The sequence below is a fragment of the Cotesia glomerata genome, unplaced genomic scaffold (assembly GCF_020080835.1).
Source record: "Cotesia glomerata isolate CgM1 unplaced genomic scaffold, MPM_Cglom_v2.3 scaffold_11, whole genome shotgun sequence".
NCBI classification, from domain to species: domain Eukaryota; kingdom Metazoa; phylum Arthropoda; class Insecta; order Hymenoptera; family Braconidae; genus Cotesia; species Cotesia glomerata.
The window spans coordinates 1,247,422-1,271,012 of NW_025401443.1; the positions used below are offsets into that span (position 1 = coordinate 1,247,422).

The following is a 23,591-nucleotide window of genomic DNA, read 5'->3' on the forward strand; positions in this document are numbered from 1 at the left end:
CTGGGGGTGGAATATCATGAAATTAGTTCTTAGTAAATTCAAACATGCCAAAAAGAGTATCTTGACTAAGTTTAATACCTATAAGAGCTGTATTTTTCAAATGTGAATTTTTTTCAATTAACACCCCCGCAACCCCTCTTGGGGGTGGAATTTCGTAAAATCCGTTCTTAGCTGACCTCTACTCGGTGAAAAGAATATTCCTACCAAATTTCAAGTCTTTAGCTCTAATGGTTCCAGAGATATCGTGATGAGTGACTATATAGGTGGAAATCTCTTATATATATATAGATGACCTAAAGGTAATTTTATAATATAAAATTAATGATAAAGTGTCTAAAGTTTATTGCTGTAATAATAAATAAATTCAAATAATTTGAAATAAATTATTTACACTCTAAAATCAATTTTTATATTCAAAAATCAATTATTTATTATCTAAAATAATTTTTACACGAAAAACCGATGATTTATTGCATGTAATTCATTTTTATAGTTAATAATAATTATAGTTAATAATAATTGATCATTTATAATCTAAAATTAATTTTTTTTATTTTTTATTTAATAACCTCCCATCCAAAATCATTATTTATATTAAAAAATTAATTCCCATCATTCAAAATTATTTTCAATAATTTAAAATATTCTATTTATGATGTAAAATTTATTTCCATAATAAAAAATTAATGTTAATGATATAAAATAAAACTTTGTCATATATAAATAATTTTTTATAGTCTTAAATTAATTTTCATAATCAAAAATGAATAATTTATAACAAGATATTTATTTTTATGCAGAAAATCGATGATTTATTTAATCTTATCGATTTTCACAATATAAAATTGATTTAAAATCAATTTTGATGGTATAAGATGAATTTTCCCATCATAAATTTAATTATTTATTACCTAAAATCAATAATAATTATACAAAATCAATTATTTATTGGCTCAAGTTAATTCATATAATAATAAATGAACTTCAATAATTTAAAATTAATTAGTTACCATCTTAAATTAATTTTCATGGACTAAAATTAATTTTAATAACTGTAATTTGTAAATAATATTTGTAATTTGAAATTTAATATATTAATATATAAATATTTAAATATTTATATTCCAAAATTAATTTTCGTAATATAAAATTAATTTCAATGATTCAAAATTAATATTTATAAATTAAAATTAAATATTTACAATCTAAAATTAATTTTGATTATTGAAAATTTATTATTTATTGTCTAAATTTTATTTTCAGAATCGTAAATTAATTTAAATGGTTTAAAATAATTATTTATGATTTAAAATTAATTTTTATAATATAAAATTAATTTTAATAATTTTTAATTAATATTTCTAATTGAGAGTTAATTATTTATATTCTGAAAGAATATTCATAATTCAAAATTAGTTATTTAAAATTTAAATTCAATTTTTTCAATATAAAATCATTTTTCCTATAGTAAAATGAATTATTTATGATTGAATATTAATTTTTGTAATATAAAATAAATTATTTATTGCCTTAAGTTCATTTTAATAATAAAAAATAAATTTTAATAATTCAAAATTGATATTTATAATTTAGAATTAAATATTTATTTATTTATTTATTTTCCTTATATACATCTCAACAGCCTAAGGGCCAATAACAGAGATACAAACGTTATTCTGAAAGGCGCATGACAGCGAACATTCCAGTATATATCATATTTATATAAATTTTATAGCATGACTTTTAACAGAGTAATAATATCATTTAATGTACTACTAGATTAGTGACGCGCGCAAGCGCGCGTGTGTGTTGTTTTGGTTTTGAGACTAAATTTTGTTATGATAATGTTATGGGTTCTGCCATTTTGAACTGCGAGTACCGGTGTTTTCGAGGTGAAGTCCCCTAATGATTTAATCACTTGATCGGAAAGTAGTAGCGCGTTTATTAAAAATTGCACATTAAAAATTGGGATACAAGTCTATTTGGTTGGTTGTCCAGTGTTGAATAGATTTATGTAATTATTTATAAATATCCTTAAGATTTGTTAACAAATAGATTCATTTGATCAACTACGTTTTAAAATGTTAACATTTCTGTAAAAGCCGGCAAAAATAAAATAAACAGCGCTCATTAACAGGTGTTTTTGTATATTCCTTTTTTTACTTTTTTTTACAATATTTTTCGGTAATATTTATGAATAATTTTATTGATATAATAACATGTTCATTTCTTTTTTTTGTTGTGTTTATGAGTTTTACCATTTTTGTAAATTGAGCAATAAAATTGACACAAAATACGCTCGAACACGGGCGCTCATTAACAGGTTTTTTTGTGTATTCCTTTTTGTGTTCATCTTTGAATTATTTTTCGGTAATATTTATGAATAATTTTAATGACATGATAACATGTCCATTTCTTTTTTTTGCTGTGTTTGTAAGTGTTGGCATTTTTGTAAATTGTACAATAAAATTGATACAAAAACCGCGAAACACGAGCGCTCATTAACAGGTGTTTTTGTGTTTTTTTTATTGCTCTATGAATAATTTTGTGCACTTGTATATTTATGAATGGTGTTGAGTTCAGATTAACGTATGGATCCGAAATTATATTAATGCATTTTTATAATTATATTCATGTGTTTTATGTACGTGCAGGTTTCGTATATATGTGTATTATATATTCGAGAGGACAATTCGTTTAGATTAGCATCACAATATATCCCCGATTAGAAGAAGGTATTTGAAAATATTTCCTTTATGCAAAATGTAAATCTATATAGTATTCAAATTAGATCCTTTTCAATCATTTCAAATCGTTTCGATTGATTTCAAATTTTTTTTTTTAATAAAAGATGATTCTGATATAGTCTATCGAATGTCAGTATTTTTATGAATGGGTATTCATCTAAACTTAATTGGTGGAGTGCTCGTATATGATTCGTATGTTACTATAAGAGTAAATGCAACAAAAAATAGAGAAGAGGCATAATGAAAAGTATTACTGAACATGATGAAAAGTATTACCGAATTGGGATTCTACATATATTACGTAGGTTATCATGCCTATGTTATGCTTACGTATCTGTGGATGATTACGTGTAAGGACAGAGGAACTATATCAAATTTATCGCAATCATTCTTTGTAAAGTTATTTAAATAAATAAAATAAATAGTTCAAATTAATCTTTCGATAAAAGTACTAATTTTGTTTGATAGGACCTACGAAAAGATTTCTTTATAAACGATGTTTTTAACCGTTTTATCTTTTTTATCATGAGTAAAATATACTTGTAATGATGTCCAGCATCTGACTCGTGAAAAAGCAACATAGAGTTGACCATGATTAAAAACATCTTTAGTGAGATCGACTCCAATTTTTTCAAATGTCTGACCCTGGGCTTTGTTAATAGTCATGCAGAATGCTACTCTAATTGGAAACTGTCGTCTCTTGAAAGTGAAAGGATATGTATTTTCACAATATAATGTTAATCTATTGATAAAAACAATTTCTCCAGATCTATCACCTGATAAAATTTTACACTTTAAGAGATTGTCTGCCATCTCTAAAATGATCATCCTTGTACCATTACAAAGCCCTTCACTTAAATTCAAATTTCTAATCAACATAACTATTGAGTATTGACGTAATTGAAGTTCATACGGCGGAAAATTAGGTGGATTCAATGTGTTTAAATATTCTGGTAATAAAGCTTCATCCATACTTCCATTATCACAATTTTCTGTGCTGTCAGTAGCCACATAAGTCTTTTCCGTGCAAAATTCTAAAAGTTTAATCACTTGCTTATTAATGATATCAACATCTATATTTCTGGCCGATAAAATGACAGTTGATGTAAGTTCATTATAACGCTTACCTCTGATTATTGCACCATAAACATTTTCAACAATATTATCATCCGTTGATGTAAAACACATGGCAGGAAGATTAACTTGATCATCATAATCATTGAGAGTTCCGTCACCTATATTTAATAAAAATTCGATAAATTCTCTCTCGTTTGGTAATGCTCTCATGTTTTGCGTTAACGAAAATTTCCGAAATTATTTCCATAAGAAACTAAATTTAATCGAAAGATTGACCGTTTCACTGCGAGTAGCATGTGGTTGTACGGGAAGTAGTTGACGAAAATCTCCACCTAAGATCACTAACTTTCCACCGAACGGAATATCATTATCCATTATGTGTCTTAATGTTCGGTCAATTATTTCTAAAGCGTATCTAGGTGACATAGGAGCCTCGTCCCTAATAAATACGTCAATATTCTTTAGATATTGTCCTTGCTTAGAATTAGGTTTTATATATGAGGATGAATCAGAAAACATCGGAACAGGTAAGCCAAAAGTTTTATGTACAGTCTTCCCATTGGGTAATAGAGTTGCTGCGATACCAGTGTACGCCATTGTACAAACTTGTTTGTTGTCGTTTGTCAGTATTTGATACAACGTTTTGTAAATGAAAGTTTTTCCAGAACCACCAGGCCCGTCTATGTAAATACAATTTGGAGAGGGAGTATTAAGACCAGTGTTATTTAACCCTTCGTTGGTCGCGCTATGAGCGATTCCCCGCTTTTTTTTTTCAATTCGTTATAAAAAAAAAAATAATTTTTTCCAGCCTTAAAAAATTTAGCTATTCCTTCTTCAATTCATTTAGCATGCACCTAAACAGTTTTTAAAGTTGTAGGTATTTTTATTAATTAGATATTAAATAATAAATGTCGTAAGAACATGGAATCGCGGCGATTCCCCGTAAGCGCGACCAAACCCGACCATGAAATTTTATTCGCAGCATTGCCAATTATATGAAACTTGAATAAATAAAAACAATATGGCCGTCATCAGCTGTTATAGTTGTTATGCGCATGTCCCATAAAGTTATTTATTTAATTTATTTGTGCAATGTTATTGTAAGTAATTTTAATATAAAAATAAAAATATAAATATAAATAAATAAATATCATTACGTGGATTGAATCTCAAGAATAATAATATTACTACTGTTTCAAGTCATTATTCTTAAATAATAATTCTTAATATATATAATTTCTGTTCTTATTATGTGTTCTTATGTATAATTCTTAATTATATGTGAATGTTATAAAATGTAATTTTTCAATAAAAAAAATATTAATTTACGAGGAACTTTCATCATCCATTTGATTTCATTGTTCTATTGCGCTAATTATTAATTTTTATTTCATACCAACTCAAATTTTACCGCGCTTACTTAAAAGTATACTTGGCAACACTGTAAGAAAATTAACATTGCGGCGATTCCCTAACCACGCGACCAATGAAGGCGGGCAGTGAAGCGCGACCAACGAATGGTTAATGAATCTACTACAAGATCTACAATTTCTTTTTGTTGGGCATTAAGCTTATTGTAGAGTAATTGTGGATCCTCTTGTTCTTGGGATTGTAATAATTCATCATCAGGCATTATATTATCAATATCATCAATTTGTGGCATACTTGAGAACTTTAGAACGTTGTGGCCTTCACGATTAAGTATAAAATTAATATGAATATAAGCTCTTCTCTGTGCTTCTTCTGGTTCGAAATTTCTGTTGAAATCTTCAGACAATGGCCCTTTAAACTCATTCCATAACTCTTCCGGTTTGAGTGGCTGACAATGCATTAATATTCGTACAAATAAATAACGCAATTGTCGTGGCATCATCCACACCACCGCTTCAATCAAAGTTTTTCTCCATTCTTGATCATCTTCGATAAGCCCAGCTGCTAAACATGCAGACATAAAAGTATCACATAAAATTCTATTAACTGTTCTCAGATTTTCAAAACTTGTTGCACCTTTAATATGAAGCAATAACAATCGGAGGTGAAATAATTCCACTTGTGCAGGACTTATAGAATACATACGACCAATGACATTGAACTGTCTTTTACGCGGTTGCCAAGATGAAATTTTTGTGTCTTTATCTTTTTTAAAAACATAATGGTGAGGAATATCACTGTAAATATATTGATGAGCATTTGGGTCACGTTCATTTAATTTAAAATAATCAATTAGCATAGATTGTTTCTGTATGGCTTCATGAAGGTCGATATCGGTACAATCATCAGTAATAGTGATACTTTGTTGATTAGGTAAGTGTACCGGTAATCGGGTGACGGAATGACTTTTATCTTGTAGATCCTTTGATAAGGTTCGCCAAACACCTTCAACAGGACCAACATAGCGAGCGTCAACAAAATTACGAATTTCATCATGATTTTTTACGGTACTGCTATTTACATTATTTTGCGAAGTTTCATTTTGAACTCTCGTTGGCTCTGGTCTCGTATGCGGAATGTTACCATCATTTTGTGAAGTTTGATTTTGATCCCTCATTGGCTCCGGTCTAGTATTCGGTATGCTTCCATTTATTGTTATTCCCGCTTTATCATGGCCTTTGTAAACGTATTTAAATAAATATTTAACGGCTTTTACAGAAGATACAACTTCTACATTGATATGGCAATTAAAAGTTTCTAATAAAGTCTTATTATACGGTACAACATGTCGATTATCGAATATATGATCATGTCTTTCGAATATCATTCCTTCATCCCGACGACGATAATAAGGATATCCATTTTCGTCCATGGTTGTTTCATGTCTGAAACTTTTGGGGTATTTTTTTGAGCAGATATTGTTTATTAAACACCAATCTCCACAGGGACCATGCAACATATTCCTCGTAACAATATCAAATAAAGTAGGACCATTTAAAGGATTCGGGATCTCTGCTGATATTAACCTATCAACATGTTCAGAAGTTGTTATCTTACAGCCAGCAGTTAATGTAACCAACATATGTAGATGTGGTAAACCGCGTTTTTGAAATTCAATAACCCAATTAAACGCAACTGCTTGACCAAAGAGGTGTTGTTTGACGATCATATCAATTAAAACATTTTTTTCAATGTTAAATACACGTGCAACCAAATCAGGTCTATCTGAAGCATTTTGGCCTGGCAGTAAATTTTCCGTAATTTCACGCCATTTCGGGTTACATGTCATAGTTATAAATAAATCAGGTTTGCCAAATTTACGAACCATAGACATTGCGTCTTGATAGTGTTGTACCATGTTACGTGGTGAACCCGTAAAACTTGATGGCAAGATAATAATTTTACCTATATTGGTGCCTGTATTACCATCAGAATTGCGTGATTGTAAATGGTCTACCAAGCCCTGATACGATTCAGCCCGCAATTTCTTTTGATTGAATTTGCAATAATTCAATCTGTCTTTTTCGATCTTTACATAACTATCGACAATCCACTGTTGCGTTAATCGACGTCTCATGAGAAATACATTGAAATCGTCCCTAATTGCTAATTTATATTTATAATAATCCGCACGAGTTACAGTTCTATTAGTTTTAATCTTATACGGTATCGACTTGTGCCAACCTTGATTGCCATGTGGATAGAAAAGAGGATAAACCCAAGGTTCAGTGTTTGGATCCATAGTACTTAGATATTGGAAGGTTTTGGTAGTTTTATTTTAAATGGTAACATACGAATCGGGAATTTCACCGTCTGCCGTAGTTGAAAACACCGCAGCAACTTCATTTACTCTCTGGAAATTATAACGTCGCACATCCATACCAGGTTTAAGAGTAAAGAGTAAATTTAATTTAGGTTCAATTACTTGTCCATCTGAATTATTTGTTGAATTATCTTGCAATACATCTTTCATCATCTGATATGACTGTGCGAAGATGTTATATTGTCGCAGTGTTAAATCAATTTCCTGTAAAAGATCTACATCACAACCAACATTTCTCTCAGATCTATACTGCGCTGATTCAGTTGGATCTATGATAAACAATTGTCCATAACTGGGAGATTCATTTGAGGATGGATATAATGATGTATTCACTTGATAATAAATTTGTCCTTGTATTTTAAAACAATACGGTCCAGATCTTTGAGATGAAAAATTGGTCAAATTTGCATTAAAAGACGCGAATGAAAATGAACTATTGAAATTCCTAATGCGTTCGAAAAAATTTTTTGACTTTGTATGATTTCCTAAAAATAAAGATTTTAATAATTCCGGAAATTCTGGATGTGGTTCTAAGACTACTTTTCCATGACGACAGCAGTCATTAAAAGAATTGTGTTTATTAGCTACTTTTTCGGCAACAAAATGTTTCGCATTACAATGACGACACTTTACATTCATTTGACCTATGTAATGTTCTTGTGTACTATCAATGTTGTTATTCATTTGCCATGGTTGAGCATTTCCGTTGAAATTTTCAGTTGTTGGAATCCTACTGTCAGAATATTCGTTCGGCATGCTATAGTTATGATCAAATTGACGATATTGTGTGGACGTAGATTCCGGACATGAACTTTCACAATAATCATGATCAGAGCTAAAATATTGATTAGGAAAATCTTCAGATGGTAAAGGAGATGAATTTGTAGCCGCAAAAGACATACGAGCCGTATTACAATTTAATATTGAAGAAGAACAGTAATCATGGTCAAAAGTTTGAAAGCGGTATTCGGTAGTTGTAGGTAATGATGAATTAACCAATGAATAAGAATTTTTTTGTAGTGGAGATTCCGATGGTATTGAAGCATCGTGAATAGTAACGTTGTTTTCAGGATCATTTTCTATAAATGTAAATGAAGACGATGAATTATTAGATGTTCCCGGATTATTTATTAAATTGTGAACGAAATCATAAGAAGTGGGACTTAAAGGACGGTTTACAGTTTCTAAAGTTCTTACATCTGCGCTTTCTATATTGATAGCAATATTTGTTGACGTAAGACGATCTGAAAATGGAACATCGTTGACGTTTGGATTTTGTAACTGAATGTTCGCGACTCTTCGATGACGTATCCTTTCCTTTTCTTGTTCACGCCGACTTTTTTTTATACACTCTCCTTCAGCTGCTGTACGCATAATTTTTCTGCGACCCATTGCTATTCGAAAGCTATCAATAAGAAGGAAAAAGGTGATTAATATCGTCTTTGTTGACAAAAGATGTCAGTTGTATATTGAATTAATAAGCACAAGAAAATTTCCCAAAGATTTATTTTTTTAATTTTTATTCACAATACAATGTTTACATAAGATAATTATTAAAACAGTGTTGGAAATCAAATTACTGTACTTTGAATTTATAAAAGCTCTATGAACTCCAAAAAAACAATATCAAAAAAATACAATTACATATTAAATGCTTAATTAAAAATAGAAAAGTCAAAAATAATTCTTTATATTCAAGAATAAAAACTCTTTTAAAATAATATACAATATTAAAAAACTGATATATTGTTATTGACTTGACACAACGATTTAATGTAAATAAATTTCGTAAATTGTTGGAACCCAATTTAGATCGTTCAATAATTGATTTTATATAGTTTATATTTTATGGTCTTTTGTCTTGTTTGTTTTTACTTTTGCTTTTGTTTCTGTTAATTCGTTATTAGTTTATATATCTGTTTACTATTTACCAATTAATAAATTGTTTAATAGTATAAGTTTTTTCTTTTGATTATGGTTTTATTATTTTCTCCAGTTTTAATCTTGGTTATGGTTATGGTTATGGTTATGGTTATGATTATGGTTATGGTTATGGTTATGGTGATGGTTATGGTTATGGTTATTGTTATGGTTTTGGTTTTGGTTTTGAAATTGCTTTGTGTTTTAGATTATACTTTGTTTTCGGTTAATGTAAATGGTTCAACTTCTTTCTTCTGATTGTAATTTGCGATTCCAATTAGGGTTCTTTAAACGACGTTATGTATGTATGGTTGGTGTCCGAGGTTAGCTGAACCTAAAATAAAAAAAATTAAATAAATGTAATGAAAATAGAAATTATACATTGAAGGAAACTTTTTTTAATAATATTATTTACCTCGGGGTTTGTTGGTATAATTTTCTCCACGTAGTAATTTAAGGCTGATACTTTACGTGGTAAACAACTTATAATTATTGATGAAAATACTGTGTGACAGTATGATAATTGTTTATAACTGTTATACGATGAGGCTAATCAGACGTCCTGTGGAACACAAAGAAATTATTAAAAATGTTCAATCAATGGAAAGAACGATAATATTAATATTGCGGATTATCAACGTGTATTACAAATAAAGAAATACGAATACTTACACACACACGAGAACTTCATAATTATTAAACAATTTGTCGGTTGCCAAATAAAATAGGTTAATCGAAACAACGAAGCAATAAGATGCACGGCTAAAAACAACAAATTCACTGGGTATTATACAACTTGATCTAATTATTTAAACAATTTAATGACAGCATTATCATCAGCTATGGATAGGTATTAAATAATGGCGTATTGTTATTTTTTTTCGACTTACTAATTATTGACTATAAGATTCCTCTACAGAGGGCCTTTCGATAAGAATTACATTATTGTTTCATGTGTACGATGACTTAAACTTAATCTTACAGTAAATACCTAAGTGACACTGGCGACTAAAGAATTATTTTTATTATTTTTTAATAAACAAATCGTTTATTCTTATTTGCTCGTCAATAATTATTGTTTGTTTGATTCTTTTACTATCTTTATATTGTTATTTGATTTTGTTTCCTATCTAATGAATTTAATGACTTTTAATATTCACGACGCATGCGCAAATTAATTTAGTCACATTACAGTGCTATCGCCTTCTAAATATTGATAATACGAGGAGTTTAACAAAAATAAGAACAATGAAGAATCCATAATAACTGAATAATATTTTTATAAATATTATTATTATTTTTATTGTTGACCAACTCTTCGTACATTCTATATTTTAAAGGCGACAGCACCGGAGTGTAATAAAATCAACTTGCGCATGCGTCATGATTATATAAAAGTGTTTAAATTTGATAAGAAACAAAATTAAAGAGAAGTTAAGTGAATGAAACAACTTGACAAACAACGAACGAACCGAAAGAAAAGTACAATGAGGACGTGAAGATAATGAAAGACCGAAAACGACCGAAAAAATTTTAGAATAAAAGTTGCCCGAAATTTACTATCAAAAAAAATGTAATTGATAATTTTTTGCTAGGATCAATGGGAAAGCCATAATTTCAACATTTCGATTCTCGTAATTGGTTAAAGTTTCAATTGTTAAGGAAAAACCTTAAACTATAAATTTATGTCAAAACTTCGGTCGTATGAAAAAATTTTTCGAATAAAAGATGTCCAAAATTTAATTTTCTAAGAAAAAGGTACTTATAATTTTTTGCCAGGACCAATAGAAAAGCCCTGAATTCAATATTTTGATTCTCGTAATCAGCTAAAACTTCATTTGTTAAGAAAAGACTTTAAACTTCAAAATTATGTCAAAATATCGGTTGTATGAAAAAATTTGTGGAATAGAAGATGTCCAAAATGTAATTTTCTAACAAAAAAAGCACTTACAATTTGTTGTTAGGACCAATAGAAAAGCCCTAAATTCAACATTTTGATTCTCGTAATCAGCTAAAGCTTCACTGGTTAAGAAAAGACCTTAAACTTCAAATTTGTGTCAAAACATCAGTCGTATGAAAAAATTTTTGGAATGAAAGATGTCAAAAATTCAATTTTCTAAAGAACAGGTACTTATAATTTTTTGCCAGGACCAATAGAAAAGCCCTCAATTCAACATTTTGATTCTCGTAATCAGCTGAAGCTTCACTCATTGAGAGAAGACCTTAAACTTCAAATTTATGTTAAAATATCGGTCGTATTAAAAAATTTTCCGACTAAAAGATGTCCAAAATTTAATTTTCTAAAAAAAAAGGTACTTATAATTTTTTGCTAGGACCAATAAAAAAGCCCTAAATTCAATATTTTGATTCCCGTAATCAGCTAAAGCTTCACTGGTTCAGAAAAGACCTTAAACTCCAAATTTATGTCAAAATATCAGTCGTATGAAAAAATTTTTGGAATAAAAGATTTCCAAAATTCAATTTTCCAAAAAAAAGTTACTTGTAATTTTTTGCCAGGACCAATAAAAAAGCCCTAAATTCAACATTTTGATTCTCGTAATCAGCCGAAGCTTCACTCGTTGAGAGAAGACCTTAAACTTCAAATTTATGTTAAAATATCGGTCGTATTAAAAAACTTTTCGAATAAAAGATGTCCAAAATTTAATGTTCTAAAAAACAGTTACTTATAATTTTTCGCAAAGACCAATAGAAAAGCCCTAAATCCAACATTTTGATTCTCGTAATCAGCTAAAGCTTCATTTGTCAAGAAAAGCCCTTAAACCTCAAATTTATGTTAAAATATCAGTCGTATGAAAAAAATTTTTAAATAAAAGATGTCCAAATTTTTATTTTCTAACAAAAAAGTTACTTATAATTTTTTGCTAGGACCAATAGAAAAGCCCTGAATTCGATATTTTGATTCTCGTAATCAGCTAAAGCTTCACTGGTTAAGAAAAGCCCTTAAACTTCAAATTTATGTCAAAATTTCAGTCGTATGAAAAAATTTTTCGAATAAAAAATGTCGAAAATTTAATTTTCTAAAAAAAAAGTACTTATAATTTTTTGCTAGGACCAATAGAAAAGCCCTAAATTCAAAATTTTGATGCTCGTAATCAGCTAAAGCTTCACTTGTTAAGAAAAGACCTTAAACTTCAAATTTATGTTAAAATATCAGTCGTTTGAAAAAATTTTTGGAATAAAAGATGTCCAAATTTTTATTTTCTAACAAGAAAGATACTTATAATTTTTTGCTAGGACCAATAAAAAAGCCCTAAATTCAAAATTTTGATGCTCGTAATCAGCTAAAGCTTCACTTGTTAAGAAAATACCTTAAATTTCAAACTTATGTCAAATTATCAGTCGTATGAAAAAATTTTTAGAATAAAAGATTTCCAAAATTTAATTTTCTAAAAAAAAAGGTACTCATAATTTTTTGCTAGGACCAATAGAAAAGCCCTAAATTCAAAATTTTGACGCTCGTAATCAGCTAAAGCTTCACTTGTTAAGAAAAGACCTCGAACTTCAAATTTATGTCAAAATATCAGTCGTATGAAAAAATTTTTGGAATAAAAGATGCCTTAAATTAAATTTCCTACAAAAATGTTTACAGTTATTTTTATTTCAAAGGTTTTTTATTGTTTGTATTTTGTTAAACGACAATTGTGAACATTATCCGCCACACATACAAATAACGTTAAATAAATTATTACTTATTAATAGGTAACCTGATATTAATTACTTGTACATACATAATTTATATTGATTAATGACGTAGATTTCTTAATTAGTATTATAATTTTATCACTATACTCTCTGATAAAAAAAATGGATTGAAAAGTATTCAAAAGTTTTGAAAATTATTGAATCTATGCAAACTGTATATCTATATTGTATGTATATATAAATATACAGTTTGCATAGGTTCAATACTTTTGAATATTTTTCAATCCATTTTTTTAATCAGGGCTGTATCATATCTTCATTGTTTTTCTTATCAATTAACAAATAGCCTAATCAGTCGTCGTACAACTATAGCTTAAATCTAGTTTATATTTCCTTCTACTATTGATTGGAAATTATTAATACTCAGGTCACTTCAGGTTTCAATTATAATTATCATCACAATGAATGGTGACGAACTCCGTATTCTTTTTATCAGGTTAACCAAAAAATAATTGTTATCAGTTTAAGCATAAAAAATAATATAAAGGAAACGAAGTGCGAATAAACTATGTTTCGATACTATAAAAATAATTAAAAATTGTTAATCATGCATAAGCAATTCCGCCAGTTTTGAAATTTTCCGTGAAAGAACAAAAATAGTGAAAAAAAAGAAACTTTTTGTAGCCCAATCTACGATATATAAATGTCATTAAAAAAGTTAAATGATTAAAAAATTTATAAAAGAAAAAAAAAGTATAAGTCGATAAGCCGCGTGGAGTTTTGGATTTATTCCATCTTCTTGGCAAGCTTTGCCTCTTCCAAAACCTCAGAATCAAAATCGCCTCTTCTCTTGCTAGGAGGACGTCGGCCCATCGGACTCAGTACATCAGAAGACAATACCGCGACTTCCTCGCAAATTTTAACATCGGCCATTGACTCCACAGTCAGATAAGGCGGTCCAGCTAATGAAAAATGAAGTAGAATAAATGAGAATCAATATAAAATAGATTAAATAGGACAATACAATATAATAAAGGTATAAAAAAAGCATAAATCGATGAATAATCTTACTGGTATTAGTAGTAACAACTCCAACGACTTGGAGGAAAGTCCCCCGTGGGATTCGAGTAGATAAGGCATCGAAATTTTTGATTCGGACCGGCAGTTTGGTTTCACCGTCAACAATAACACCGGCACCGGTCGTTGTCCCATATGATTTGATGGGATCAAATTCCTGCTTCAAATAACCTTGGGCATCTGGTTGTTGCAGAAAAAATTGATTAATATAGGTCAAGATTGCAAAAAAAAAAAAATGGTACAAACTCAGAAACAGATGGTCAAAATTTAATATTATAAAAAAAAAGGGTACTTCTATTTTTTTGCTAGGACCAATAGAAAAGCCCTATATTCAACATTTTGATTCTCGTAATCAGCTGAAGCTTCACTCGTTGAGAAAAGACCTTAAACTTCAAATGTATGTCAAAATATCGGTCGTTTTAAAAAATTTTTCGAATAAAAGATGTCCAAAATTTAATTTTCTAAAAAAAAAGGTACTTATAATTTTTTGCTAGGACCAATAAAAAAGCCCTAAATTCAATATTTTGATTCCCGTAATCAGCTAAAGCTTCACTGGTTCAGAAAAGACCTTAAACTTCAAATTTATGTCAAAATATCGGTCGTTTTAAAAAATTTTTCGAATAAAAGATTTCCAAAATTTAATGTTCTAAAAAAAAGGTAGTTATAATTTTTTGCTAGGACCAATAGAAAAGCCCAAAATTCAAAATTTTGATGCTCGTAGTCAGCTAAAGCTTCACTTGTTAAGAAAATACCTTAAACTTCAAATTTATGTCAAATTATCAGTCGTATGAAAAAATTTTTAGAATAAAAGATTTCCAGAATTCAATTTTCTAAAAAAAAGGTATTTATAATTTTTTGCTAGGACCAATAGAAAAGCCCTAAATTCAATATTTTGATTCTCGTAATCAGCTAAAGCTTCACTGGTTAAGAAAAGACCTTAAACTTCAAATTCATGTCAAAATATCAGTCGTATGAAAAAATTTTTGAACGAAAGATGTCAAAAATTCAATTTTCTAAAAAAAAGGTACTGATAATTTTTTGGGAGGACCAATGAAAAAGCCCTAAATTTAATATTTTGATTCTCGTAATCAGCTAAAGCTTCACTTGTTAAAAAAAGACCTTAAACTTCAAATTGATGTCAAAATATAGGCCGCAAGAAAAATCTTTCAGAATAAAAGTTTTCCAAAATTTAATTTTTTGCAGAAAAAGTCATTTATTAGAATGAGCTAGGATAATAATCAAAATTAAAAACTTACGGACTGTCGCTTCTAGTTCTTTATAATATATCAGTGGCATATCCAGAATCTGGACTGGTATAGCTTGGCGGACATACTTTTCTTCAAAAAAGGTAATTTTTGTTACTGTTGTGATGTATAGCTCTAAGGGTTCTATACGGTGCATCGGATTATTAAATTGTGGATTCCCGACCGTTACTTTAGCGCGTTTCAGCTCAATAATCTGAAATTAATTAAAAAAATTTCAAATTATTTATATGGTGAAAAAATAATAAATAACTATAGACTTACAGTTCCGTCATGAATTAGCGGTGAGTTTTTTGTGACATCTGCCCCCCAGAACACTACACGCACACGTTTTTGCGCCGCGTTATTGATGATGATCTTGTAAAGCGGAACAGGCTTTGCCAACGGATATTTCGCTGATGTTACCAACTTTGTTCCCTCAATCGCATCCACGTATCCTTTTAGCTCACTGAAAATAAAAAGAACAAATTAAATCAATAAAATGTTTTTACACTAATTATTCATTATTTATTTATATTAAAATTGAAAAATACTTACACACTATCGTCTCCGGCTACCCATTCGTCAATTTCCTCGTCATCCGTAAAGGACGCAATAATTGATTGCAAAGACATGGTTCGATTTAATCAATTTCTGCTTGCACGTTTTAAACTAATAGTAATATTCAGATTCCGCTTGCACGTTTTAAAGTAATAATCAGATTAGATTCTGCTTGCACGTTTCAAACTAATAATATTCAGATTCCGCTTGCACGTTTTAAAGTAATAATCGGATTAGATTCTGCTTGCACGTTTTAAACTAATCCACAGATTCGGTAGAATCTGGCGCCAAGTTCCGTTCAAATCGTTGTCATCGGAGCGCCAGACTACCGACTATGTTTACTGTAAGCAGAACGGTATTTTGAGGTTGCAAAATTTTATTTAATTCTACAGTACTTTTTTTTCCTAAATTGTATATTATAACAGTAATTAATAATTTATTTTACTGTTATTAATTAATTATATTCACTTATAACAATTAATCTACTTGAAATTACTAAATTTAATCAGCACAAACTATAGCAACGCAAAAATTTCGATCCTGACTTTTTTTCGATGGGCAAAGTGATCTGCCACAGACTAAATAATTAGAGAATGCATAGTAATCCTTCATTAGATGGGAAACTACAGTTAAAAAAAGATATTTCACAGCTTGCAACTACACCCGCCAGGATGCGCTGGAATTATTTTTACATAAACTGTAGCTTTAAGGGGATAGTTTGCTATAAAAAATGCAGCCAACGCGAGATTTAAGTTGGTACCAATTGTAAATTATAATTACAAAAAATACTAAAATCTGAACAAAAACAGTTTAACTGTAAAAAAATCGCGCCAAGTCCACGTTCATAAGACTATTAAGAAAAAAATTTGTTTTTTTCTTTACAAAAAGATATAAAATAAAAAAATAAAAAAATCCAAGTAACCGATATGATTGTTTATGATTTTCGCAAATTAAAAAAAAATTTTGTTGTAAATTTAAAAATTAAAAAAAAATTTTTGGAACGTACTTGGTGTGCGTCATTGTGTATTTCAATTTTTTTAAAGTCTAGTAAATAGATTTTACGAATTTCATTAAAAGTAAAATATTTTGCAACCGCGTACACTAAATACGTTACAAAATTTTTTTTTTAATTTTTAAATTTACAACAAAATTTTTTTTTAATTTGCGAAAATCATAAACAATCATATCGGTTACTTGGATTTTTTTATTTTTTTATTTTATATCTTTTTGTAAAGAAAAAAACAAATTTTTTTTCTTAATAGTCTTATGAACGTGGACTTGGCGCGATTTTTTTACAGTTAAACTGTTTTTGTTCAGATAATCAGATTCTGCCTGCACGTTTTAAACTAATAAATCAGAATCAGATCGATGACGATGTAACGAGCGATATTGCTCCGTCGGCGTATTCAGGGGAAAGAAAGCATCGGGTCATAGTACAAGCAAGCAAAGGTGCCGCTGTGTCGTTCTACGTTTCTATTGGCTCCTATTCTACATTTCTATTGGCTTACATAATTCTCTAGGAAAAATGCCCAAAGTCCCCAGATCTTTAGTGTCACTACAGCACCCTAAATACGTAAGTATGAACTATTCAATGCTCTCTCAAAAGTTACTTCATGTCCAAAATATCTCCTATATATTAAAATTAAATGACAACTTTTTTTTTAATATTACCTCCACGTATTCCATGCCACTTATATTTTTATATTTTATTTTTTTAATTCTAACAAAAATTCTTTTATCCTCTTGCTTATTATTTTTCGATATATCGATTACTACCAACTTCGATTATAAACTTTCAGCTTTAACACTTCAACGCTCATAGCTCCAGCGTCAAAACTAAACATTTTTTAGTTTTGACGCTAAAATTTATGCAGATGGCACTTTTGTCGAAATCGTACCACGTGATCAAGTTCGACGCTGAAAATCCGCGTCAAGCGTCAGCATGAAATTCCACCTTAATGTGTTTATTGTTTATTATTATACAATTTTACAATGCGAGTGCAACTTTAAGTATAAAACATGAAGGTGCACTCTTATGTGCATGTACAGCGCATGTATACATGTATTTACATGTAGAATACAATCTTACGATGCAAGTGCAACCTTAAGTATAAAACATAAAGGTGAACTGTTATGTACATGTACATGTTTATTTACATGTAAAAAATCATTTGTATATATTTTTGTGTCGTTTGTGTATAGTATAATTACTTTTAACCAATCAGATTACGAATAGTTTGCAACACATATTTGTTATACATTTCATGTAAAATTTATAATAGGATAGCTGGATGACATTAGTATTTATTCACAGATGTTGGAGTACGATAATCTATTTGTCTGGTCAAATTGTTAAATTATGATATTAATATACAAAATACCAGTTAAAAGCAATATTTACGTTATATAACATATGTAATGTTTATAATTTAATTAGATTGGTATAGATATAAGCAGACATTCTAATGTATTAAAGTAAGAAGACAATAGCATGAGTTTGTAGATGTTGTAGCTTGATAGTTCAGAAACATAAATGTCATTTAACTTAGTATTCAGGCCTCTTACATTTTGGCAGTAAAATTTTAGATACGAAGAGCTTGAGTTAAAGATGTTGATTTTCTCGGAGTCGACGCTAAAATCGTTCGACGATCTTTGACTATTATAGGTTTACTATTGTGAGTGACAATCCTCAGATTTGTCGCTCCAGCTTCTATCCGCTCCTGAAATTGTTGAAGCACTATCTTTTGTTTTTTCCTTTGTAGTTCGATACAGTCTTGAACAATCGAAACGTTCATGACTGGTATCAGGTGGTTTTTTATCCTCTTCGCTCTTATCAAACTCTTTATGATCTGTTCAACAGAAATGTGGTCAGCAAAGGTAACCTTTACTGGTCTAGGGTGGAGCGAGTTGGAGGAATATTTACGAATTCTCGAGCAAGAAGAGATTACTAGATGTTTTGCGAGAATATCACATATGCCTTTAACTTGATTTAAATCATTTGTATGAGGCTCTGTAGAGGATGCAGTTGTAGGTTCTTCAATGCCAAGAAATGAGGCATTATTTCTTCTGGCTAGTCGATCTTCAACCTCTCTCAATATGACGCTGTTGTCAGCTGATACCTGAATGTCTGAAATTTTGTTAGTAAGCTCCGTGATTTTCTCATCATCAGAGACAATTGAATTTGTATGAGTCGTTATACGTGCATTAAAGTGCATAACATTATTTTCGACAGTGCTGATTCTCTTGTGAAATTGCTCGGTATTTTTGTTCTTTAGATTTAGACATAGTTGGAAACACAATTTACGGCACTAAGAACAGGTTTAGTTTATGTAAATAGAGTGATTTTGCACTGACACTAATGTTGCAATGCCACTTGTTTAAGTCACGTATTAAATTGGTGAATACGGCGCTGGGCGACTAATATAGTCTAAAGTCACGTATTATTAGGTACTCTATTTTATTATAGAAGGTGAATACGGCACTGGGTCGCTACGAATTGCTAATACCACGTCACTGTTGAATATTCCCAAAAAAGTGTTGTATTCAAAAAATATATAGATTGATTTGTTCAAATGACAAGAGATAACACTTTCAATAATGATATGCCATTAAATTAATGTCGATTGATAGCACCAATTAGTCTATATTTATCAGATTCATGTTATTAATCTAGTGACTTTACATGTAGAGTGGCTAAAGTAACTGTCTACACACAGTTTAGAAATTTGATTAAAATTTTGTTGATATTACACAATCTGATGATGTAAATTATTTAGAATACCAATTTAAAAATCAGTTACCCTGAGGAATACAAATTATAATTTATTAATACAGAAAGTAACTGAAAATCACTTATTAATACGGAGCTCTTTTTAAAAGCGTGTTAATAGGTAGCACATGCGCAGGAATATTTATGATCTAAAAATAATCTGTATGATTCAAAATTAGTTCATTTCATTTAATATTTAATTCTTATAATATAAAATCAATTTTCCTATCATGAAACAAATTATTTATGACCTAAAATAAGTTTTATCATATGAAATTGTTAGTTAACTGTTTTAATTTCATTGCTATGATAATAAATTAAATTAAAATCAATTATTTATAGTCTAAAATCAATTTTCATACTTACAAATCAATTATTTATTACCAAAAATTAATTTTTACACAAAAAACCAATGATTTATTTATATATTATTAATTTTTATAGTTTGAACTCAATTTCCATTATTAAAAATGAATTTTATTAACGAAAAATTAATCTTTATGATATATAATCAATCATTTATAATCTTAAATTAATTATAATAATTTAAAATTGAATATTTATGACCTAAAATTAATTTTTATAATATAAAATTAATTTTGATAATTCAAAATCAATATTTATAATCAAAAATTGGGTTTCATATAGCGGAATAAATTGATTTTTTATGTTCTGAAATCTATTTATATCTAAAAATCAATCATTTATCATCTAAAATTAATTGTTGAACGAAAAAGCAATGATTATTAAAAAAGATTAATTTTAATAGTTTAAAACCTATCATTAAATTAATTATTTATGACCTTAAATAAATTTTATAATATAAAATTAATTATGAAGTGTCTAAAGTTCATCGCTATAATAATAATAAGTAAATTTAAATGATTTAAAATTAATTATTTAAAGTCTAAAATCACTTTTTATATTCAAAAATCAATTATTGATAATCTAAAATTAACTTTTACACAAAAAACCAATAATTTATTATAAATTCTGAATTTTTATTTAAAAATTTTTATGATCTAAAATTAATTTTCATGATGAAAAATTGATTTTAAAAACAGAGGATTAATTTTTGTAATACAAAATTAGGTATTTCTATTAAAAAATTTATTTTTACAATGAAATAAAATTATTTATAATCTAAAATAAATTTTCAAAAAAAAATTAATGATTTATTTAATATTATTAATTGTTAGAAATAATAATTAATTATTCATGGTCTTCAATTAATTTTAATGATGAGAAATTAATTTCCATACATTAAAATTGATCATTTATGATTTTAAATCAATTTTTTTGACATAAAATTGATTTTGATAATTTAAAATTAATATCGTTATATCCACCCGCAATTTTTTTTTTATTTAAATCACCCGCGCAGATGGAGGACTTCTCCATGTGCAAAAGCCACAATAAAATTTAAGCTATGCGACTGCTGGTTGACTAGCGGTGACTTCTCGATAGCGGTAGCCATCAACAGCCAATGCCAGGTCTTTGTTAGTTAATTCGACTTCAGCATTTAACTTGACGGGCCTGTGCCTTGTAGAGTTCTTTACTTTAATTTGAACCGAGACAGTACCTTTGAGACCCTAGGAGTAATTAAATTAAAAATTCTTACTATCGAAGTCAAGTTTCAAGTTTGTCGAGCGGATTTACCATTTTCCCCGGAGTGGAAATAGGATAAGAAGCAATATTTAATAATACTCCCCAAGAGTTAGCTGAGATAAAACGGACTAGTTCAGAGACCGCAAAAACAATTCGTCAATCCTTAAGCAAACACCCTCCTCTCTGGCGAGATTAAGAAGATTCGTTAAATGAAGACACAGCACCTGAAATTAATGTTGACGAATTTCTAAGAGATAACAGCGATCAGACTAAGGAAGGATCAAGTAGCGATATCAGCCCTGAAGAAACCGGAAGAATCGAAGATCCCAGCGAAGCGGAGAATCCCATCATCATAGAGCCAGAACCTTCGACCTCAGCCGACGACTTCAATACAATCAACGTCACCGATACACGCAATGAAGGAAATGAATCAAACAAAAATACTCTAACTTCTCGAAACGCAAATCGATCTCGGTTCACAGGGTATTTGGGAGACGGTCCAGAACCCCGAACCACAATCTTCGGAAGAGTCCTCATACCTGATGAACTAGCGGCTATGGGTATCCGTTATAACCACGCAAGCCACCAAATCGTAGACAAAAACGGTAAGGGAATAAATAAAACGGCCGAAACTGAATCGGCCGACACCAATAACACTATTATCGAATGGAAACGGGGACGATCAGGCGAAAAATCGTCAAATATAACTAAATTAATGAGTTCGCAAACCAATAATAACAATAATAAATCGCACAGCAGCTCAGAAAAATCCAACGATAGACCAACTACAAGCGGGAACATTACAGTGGGGGATGACGAATGGAACCGCCGTGTCGGACCACCCTTTGTCGCTTTTTACACTCCAACTTTTAAAGAGGCGGAAGATATCTTTGCCGAAAGACGTCATCGGCCAAGGATATCCTCACCCTCCAGTTCAGACGAAAATATACCTACGAAAGGACCTGAAATTAAAATTAAATTTTCAATCAGCCGAGACGGGCTTACTTATGCCCATGATCATTTAGTACATTTTTTAGCAGCCGATTGCGAAATAATAAAACCTGTAGCTAAGCTGCTCCGCGACTTATAATTTATGAATGCCGACGATGCTTCGAAACCTACAAAAGGAGACGTATTTGTCACCAAGCTAGGTCGTTGCAAAATCTTTACGGTATTTATGGAAACAAAACATTTCGAAAAATTAGTCCCAATCGACTTGATCGAAGGATTGAGAAATCTTTGACAGTCGATGCACAAACATGACATTCATTCGCTTCACTGTGCAAAACAGGGGGACGAGTTCGATGATCTTGACATTAAAGCTTATTTATCACATGAATCAAGAGACTGTCCGATAACGATTACTTTGTGCGAAGGGACCATTGAAGTACCAGACAAATCCCTTCGAACAAAAATAATCGAAGAAAATCACAACAGCTTAATAGGGGGCCACAAAGGTGTGGTAAAAACACATTGGCGTATTCGTGAAAAATATTACTGGCCGGGAATGAAAGATAAAATCTATAATTACATCCGAGCATGCGAGATATGCCAGAAAAATAAACTTACGCGAATGAAAACAAAACAGCCTATGTCCATCACAGATACACCTTTCGATCCCTTTGAAAAAATTAGTATAGATACGGTAGGAACTCTACCCATGACCCCCGACGGAAACGTACACATCTTAACAATCCAGGATAATTTTTCCGAAGCAGCTGCGGCAGTTCCTCTCCCTGATATCAGAGCACTAACCGTTGCAGATGCCTTATTGAATCATTACATTACTCTTTACGGGTGCCCCCGTGTAATTCTATCAGATGAGGGCACCTCGTTTACAAGTAAAGTAATTCAACAGCTAGCTAAAGCGTTAAAAATCCAAAGAATAACGACTTCCACTTATCATCCACAATCGAACGGAGCCTTGGAACGATCTCACCAGCCTTTAATCGATTACCTCCGAGCGTATGTAGATAAATTTAGTAACTGGGATCGGTACGTCCCAATGGCAATGTTAGATTATAACACCACCGTTCATACAGCCACGAAATTTACAACATACGAGATTTTGTGAGAAAGAAAAGCTCGAAGCCCGACCTAATTTCCGGATTTCAGTAGAATCAAATCTTATAACGATTACTTACAAGGAAACTCTCTCCGGTGTCCCCCTCCAA

General features: G+C 29.9%; 3 protein-coding genes and 1 long non-coding RNA gene across 4 annotated transcripts; all 4 read right to left on the reverse strand.

Moving 5' to 3' along the window:
* Positions 1–3,218: 3,218 nt before the first annotated feature.
* Positions 3,219–4,034, reverse strand: LOC123273601 (ATP-dependent DNA helicase PIF1-like). Its single transcript, XM_044741041.1, has one exon. It carries the CDS (start codon positions 4,032–4,034, stop codon positions 3,219–3,221), a length of 816 nt encoding a protein of 271 aa, XP_044596976.1.
* Positions 4,035–5,366: 1,332 nt separating this feature from the next.
* Positions 5,367–7,497, reverse strand: LOC123273602. Its single transcript, XM_044741042.1, has 2 exons — positions 5,506–7,497; positions 5,367–5,426 (listed from the first exon to the last, which is right to left on the reverse strand). The coding sequence occupies exons 1-2, from the start codon at positions 7,495–7,497 to the stop codon at positions 5,367–5,369; spliced, it is 2,052 nt and encodes a 683-aa protein (XP_044596977.1).
* Positions 7,498–9,614: 2,117 nt separating this feature from the next.
* Positions 9,615–10,382, reverse strand: LOC123273613. Its single transcript, XR_006511333.1, has 3 exons — positions 10,171–10,382; positions 9,914–10,060; positions 9,615–9,832 (listed from the first exon to the last, which is right to left on the reverse strand). It is a non-coding gene; the product is annotated as an uncharacterized LOC123273613 (long non-coding RNA).
* Positions 10,383–13,808: 3,426 nt separating this feature from the next.
* LOC123273603 lies at positions 13,809–16,297 on the reverse strand. Its single transcript, XM_044741043.1, has 5 exons — positions 16,038–16,297; positions 15,765–15,948; positions 15,495–15,696; positions 14,233–14,418; positions 13,809–14,123 (listed from the first exon to the last, which is right to left on the reverse strand). Exons 1-5 carry the CDS (start codon positions 16,112–16,114, stop codon positions 13,948–13,950), a joined length of 825 nt encoding a protein of 274 aa, XP_044596978.1. The 5' UTR covers positions 16,115–16,297; the 3' UTR covers positions 13,809–13,947.
* Between the last annotated feature and the right edge of the window lie 7,294 nt (positions 16,298–23,591).